Source organism: Nomascus leucogenys, chromosome 24 (genome assembly GCF_006542625.1).
Source record: "Nomascus leucogenys isolate Asia chromosome 24, Asia_NLE_v1, whole genome shotgun sequence".
Taxonomy (NCBI): Eukaryota; Metazoa; Chordata; class Mammalia; order Primates; family Hylobatidae; genus Nomascus; species Nomascus leucogenys.
The window spans coordinates 24,502,403-24,508,402 of NC_044404.1; the positions used below are offsets into that span (position 1 = coordinate 24,502,403).

Here is a 6,000-nt window from a genome sequence, read left to right on the forward strand (position 1 = left end):
CACTGCAACCTCCGCTTCCCAGGTTCAAGCGATTCTCCCGCCTCAGCCTCTCAAGTAGCTGGGATTACAGGCGCCCACCACCATGCCCGGCTAATTTTTATATTTTTAGTAGAGACAGGGTTTCACCATGTTGGCCATGCTGGTCTTGAACTCCTGACCTCAAGTGATCCGCCCACCTCAGCCTCCCAAAGTGCTGGGATTACAGGCATGAGCCACTGTGCCCTGCCTTCTATTTTAAAAAATAAATAATAAAACATATCAGAACTGTTCAGGTGCTGGGTGTGGTAGGACGTGCCTGTACTCCCAGCTACTTGGGAGGCTGAGGCAGGAGGATCACTTGAGCCCAACTTAGGCAATATAACAAGACCCCATCTCAAAAAAAACAAAATCAAACGAACTGGTGGAGAACAGCTGAAACATTACTTAGAAATGGATGTCTTGCTGGGTGTAGTGGCTCATGCCTATAATCCCAGCACTTTGGGAGGTCAAGGGGGGTAGATCACTTGAGCCCAAGGAGTTTGAGACCAGCTTGGGCAATGTGGCAAAACCCCGTCTCTACTAAAAATACAAGAAATTAGCTGGATGTGGTGGCAGGTGCCTATAGTCCCAGCTACCCAAGAGGCCAAGGCAGGAGGATTGCCTGAACCCTAGAGGTCGAGGCTGCAGTGAGCCAGGATTGTACTACTGCACCTCATTCTGGGCAACAGAGTGAGACTCTTATCTCCAAAAAAAAAAAAAAAAAAAAAAGACAGTCACACACAACAGCAAGGGGGAACGTCAGGAGCAAGATCTAAGCAAAAAAAGCAAGTTGTGGAAGAATACATATAACATGATAACATTTTTAGAGATACAAATAGATGTGGTAAACTATAAAGAAAAACAAGGGAATGATAAAATTCCAGAAATGACAACTTTGAAGGAGGAAAGGAATCTGACAGAGGGAAAAACCAACCTTCTCGCACCGAGGACATCAGAACAATAGCAGTGTTCTAGAATTGGGCATGTTTGTATCATTCTCTTATATCTTGCATCATTTTATAACCTTTGAATGTGGACAATATTTAGTAAAGTTAATTACACTTAAAATAAGTGCACAGCCCAGCGTGGTGCTCACGCCTGTAATCCCAGCACTTTGGGAGGCCCAGGTGGACAGATCACTTGAGGTCAGGAGTTCAAGATCAGCCTGGCCAACATGGTGAAACCCATCCCTACTAAAAATGTAAAAATTAGCTGGGCATGGTGACCGGCCCCTATAATCCCAGCTACTTTGGAGGCTGAGACAGGAAAATCACTTGAATCTGAGAGGTGGAGGTTGCAGTGAGCTGAGATCACGCCACTGCACTCCAGCCTGGATGACAGAATGAGACTCCATCTCAAAAAAATACATAAAGTAAGTGTAATTGCTAAATTACAGGATACCTGTTCTTGTATACGTGCAAGAAAAGTATACTTTTTTTTGGAGAAAAAGTTAACTTATAATGAGTTCTTAATTAGGTTTCATGATGTAAATTTCCCCTTCTGTTAAAAGTTTCTTTTTTTTTCCTCCCATTCCCTTTGCCTTGCTGCTCCTTAATTGTAGGAAAGATTTGAAGCACTCTTCACCATCTATGATGACCAAGTTACTTTTCAGCTGTTTAAAAGCTTTAGAAGAGTCAGAATAAATTTCAGCAAACCTGAAGCGGCAGCAAGAGCACGAATAGAACTCCACGAAACAGACTTCAATGGGCAGAAGCTAAAGCTGTATTTTGCACAGGTATTTCACAGTGCAAAGAACACTGTTCTCTAAACTTGTTTTTCTCCATCCAAAAATATTTTTAGTTCACCATTTTCTATATTATTATAGCAGAGGTGTGTAGAATGAACCATCTCAATCAGCAAATAATACAAAAATATTTTCCCTTTATTTTATAGATACATAATTTCATGTATTTATTAAGCACATTTACCTCCTAACTTTGTTTTGCTGAGACTAGTAGTTGAAGGAGTTGATTTTTCTGGCAGCTTTGCTCAACTGAGATTCTGCGTGGGTTACGCCCTGACACCCTAGTGTTAGGGAACTAACTTCTCTCCTGTGCATCTAGAATGGCATACATGAAATAAGACATGAAATCCTTGGCAAAACTGAGAAAATGGTCTCTTAAATCATTTCCATAATTCATATGAGGAACCAGGGAGGTCATGGAATTGTACAAAAAGGCTGTCTTCGACTTCGAAATTGCAGAGGACCCTGTAGGGTACCAAGAATTGGCTATGCTTAGTATATTCGAATCCTGCATTGGTGTGGCTCTCTGAGAAACCAATTTCTTCTGAGAAGAATGGGCAAAATCAGGAGATTACTTGTGTATTAAGTGCACTGTTTTGTTTTCAAAAAAGCATTTTTTTTCAGTCTACCTTTCAAATTAAAAAGATTTGTTGTCTTGCCTTCCAAGTAAAAACCTAAATGAAAGAGATGTCTTGATGCTTCTTGGTAGAGTGTCTTGAGATGGAGTACAAATAAGTCGATATAACCTAATGTCTTCTAAGATTGGAATTTAGTAGTTACTGTCGTTCATTTCTGTGTTCATCCATTTATTTTTATTTTTATTTTTTGATTTTTTGAGATGGGGTCTCACTCTGTCACCCAGGCTGGAGTGCAGTGATGCAATCTCAGCTCACCACAACCTCCGCCTCCCAGGTTCAAGTGATTCTCCTGCCTCAGCCTCCCGAGTAGCTGGGACTACAGACATGTGCCACCACACCTGGCTAATTTTTGTATTTTCAGTAGAGATAGAGTTTTACCATGTTGGCCAGGCTGATCTTGAACTCCTGACCTCAGGTGATCCACCTGCCTCAGCTCCCAAAGTGCTGGGATTACAGGTGTGAGCCACCGCACCTGGCCCATCCATTTATTTTTTATTCAGTTAAATAATATGTGTGGCCTACTATGTGTGGCCATGTGCTGTACACTGAGTGGCCAGTGGTGAGCCAGACAGACCCAGTCCCACCCTCTTGGAGATTATAGACTGTTTACAAGAAATAGGCCAAGTGTGGTGGCTCACACCTATAATCCCAGCACTTTGGGAGGCCGAGGCGGGTGGATCATGAAGTCAGGAGATCGAGACCATCCTGGCTAACACAGTGCAACCCCGTCTCTCCTAAAAATATAAAAACAAAATTAGCCGGGTGTGGCGACATGCACCTGTAGTCCCAGCTACTCGGGAGGCTGAGGCAGGAGAATGGTGTGAACCCAGGAGGCAGAGTTTGCAGTGAGCTGAGATTGCACCACTGTGCTCCAGCCTGGGTGACAAAGTGAGACTCCGTCTCAAAAAAAAAAAAAGAAAGAAATGTTTAATTTCCTACAAAAACATGGAACAGTCAACATAAAGGTGAAAATGAAGAAAACACAGCCCGGTTTGCAAACTGGCTTTGAGCGTCTCACTCCCTGCAGGTGCAGATGTCCAGTGAAGTGCGGGACAAGTCCTATCTCCTGCCGCCCCAGCCTGTCAAGCAGTTCCTCATCTCCCCTCCAGCCTCTCCCCCGGTTGGGTGGAAGCAGAGCGAAGATGCAATGCCTGTTATAAATTACGATTTACTCTGTGCTGTTTCCAAATTGGGACCAGGTAATAAACTTCTATTTTTCGCCTTTTCTTCCCCAAGAAACTTTTGTATTGAAGATCATATTCAGCAACGTGCATTGTGGCAGTATGGTTAGAGCAGAGGATAAAGTCAAACACACCTGGGTTCACATTCCACCTGTGGCATCTGCTTGCTCTGATCTTGAGCAAGTTATTTATCCTCCATTTTCTGAGCTTCTGCTTTTCCATCTATAAAGTAAGGAGAATCATAGGCACCATTCAGTGTGGTTATATGTACTAAATGAGGGCCAGGTGTGGTGGCCCACGCCTGTAATCCTAGCACTTTGGGAGGCTAGGGTGGGCGGATTGCTTGAGGTCAGGAGTTCGAGACCAACCTGGCCAACATGGTGAAACCCTGTCTCTACTAAAATACAAAAAATTAGCTAGGCATGGTGGCACACGCCTATAGTCCCAGCTACTTGGGAGGCTGAGGCAGGAGAATTGCTTGAACCCGAGAGGCGGAGGATGCAGTGAGCCAAGATTGTACCACTGTACTCCAGCCTGGGCAATGAAGCAAGACTCTGTCTCCAAAAAAGTAAAAATAAATAATTAAGTATTAAATGATGTATAGATAATACTCAATAAATGTAACTGTAATTTTTACTACTGCAAAGTTTGCTAGTACTTGAATATTAGGTGCCTTCTCTCCCCAGCCTCACCAAGTATCAGACAAACAACAACTACTTTGAATATATTATAAGGAATTGGTGGTGATACCATCTCACTCCTTCAATATTTTTGTCATTTCTTTTTCATTTCCTTTTTCCCTCTCTTTACTTTCTCTACCTCTCTTCCTTTTAAAATCATGTAAGAAACCAGTGTGATGCAGGTTCAGACAGTTGTCCACCCAAGACACACTTATGTCTCTTGTAGGGGAATAAAAGAGGCATTTGGAGGAAGAAGTGACTCAGTGCTGTTTTTAGACGTTAGAGCTGTACCTTAGATATCCAAGGTCCTATAATCAAGGGATTGCCTGTGCTGCCTGGATCCTTACAAGTATCTCCCAAACTGAAACCATTATGAAGGTAAACAGAGTCACTTGGCTGGGTGCGGTGGCTCACACCTGTAATCCCAGCACTTTGGGAGGCCAAAACAGGCAGATCACCTGGTGTCGGGAAGTTTGAGACCAGCCTGGCCAACATGAAAACCCCGTCTCTACTAAAAATATACGAAAAAAATTAGCCAGGCATGGTAGCAGGCACCTGTAGTCCCAGCTACTCAGGAGGCTGAGGCAGGAGAATGGCATGAACCCGGGAGGCAGAGCTTGCAGTGAGCCAAGATTGCGCCACTGCACTCCAGCCTGGGTGACAGAGCAAGACTCCGTCTCAAAAAAAAAAAAAAAGACCCCATTTCGACTAAAAATACAAAAATTAGCTGGGCATGGTGGCACACGCCTGTAGTCCCAACTACTTGGGAGGCTGAGGCAGGAGAATCGCTTGAACCCGGGAGGCAGAGGTTGCAGTGGGCTGAGATCGTACCACTGTACTCCAGCCTGGCCGACAGAGCGAGACTCCATCTCAAATAAATAATTAATTAAACAGATTCACTCATGTTATTCATAAAACAATAATTAGCATTTGCATTTTAACTCCCAAGACCTCGGTATTGAAACAACATTTTATACGAGCCTTAAAGTATCAAATCTTTAACACCAAAACAAGATAAAATACTCCGACATAGGATTTAAAGATTTAAAAAACAAGAATCACCCATTAAAATAGGAGTAGAACAAAAAGTTGCAAGAGGCAAAAGAGTTCTTTTTTCTGGAAGTGATGCTTTTGTCATGGTTATTTTGTTTGCCTCTGCAGGAGAGAAATACGAACTTCACGCGGGAACGGAGTCAACACCCAGCGTGGTGGTTCATGTCTGTGAAAGTGAAACTGAAGAGGAAGAAGAAACAAAAAACCCCAAACAGAAAATTGCCCAGACGAGGCGCCCCGACCCTCCGACCGCAGCACTGAATGAGCCCCAGACCTTCGATTGCGCGCTGTGAGGCCCTTGGTTGTGGTGTGAGGCGCCTGCCCTGGTGGGCTCCGGCCATGGTGATCTGTGCCCGCGGCCGATGCGTTGCTGCGAACAGCATAGGTGAGACTCTGCAGAGTGAGGTATAGGTCTTCTCACCACGCCTGTACTGCAGACACGGTCGTGTAGAGTAACAGCTGATTTGACCTGTCCCAGATTTTAAGTAATATTCCAAAAGGGACTTTACACTAAAGGAGAAGCCCCCAAGTTTTAAATAGTAACAAATTAGGAAAACAGCTTCCCTCCCGTCCAGCCACGTAAGTCCTCCTGATTCTGTATCACGTGAGACACCAAAAACTGGAACTGTAGTCACACCCAGTACAGTACCATTTTTATGAATTTAAAAATAGTCTTATAATTTTAA

At 43.8% G+C, this 6,000-nt stretch overlaps 1 protein-coding gene across 2 annotated transcripts in view; it reads left to right on the forward strand.

The window, feature by feature from the left end:
* Nucleotides 1–6,000, forward strand: part of RCAN3 (RCAN family member 3) — a 28,740-nt gene extending 22,740 nt beyond the window's left edge. For both annotated transcript variants that reach the window (XM_003271615.4, XM_030805679.1), the window contains exons 3-5: nucleotides 1,580–1,753; nucleotides 3,428–3,599; nucleotides 5,423–6,000. In XM_003271615.4, the coding sequence (XP_003271663.1) occupies nucleotides 1,580–1,753; nucleotides 3,428–3,599; nucleotides 5,423–5,607 (531 nt within the window). In that variant the 3' untranslated portion in view covers nucleotides 5,608–6,000. The remainder of the gene's footprint in view (nucleotides 1–1,579; nucleotides 1,754–3,427; nucleotides 3,600–5,422) is intronic.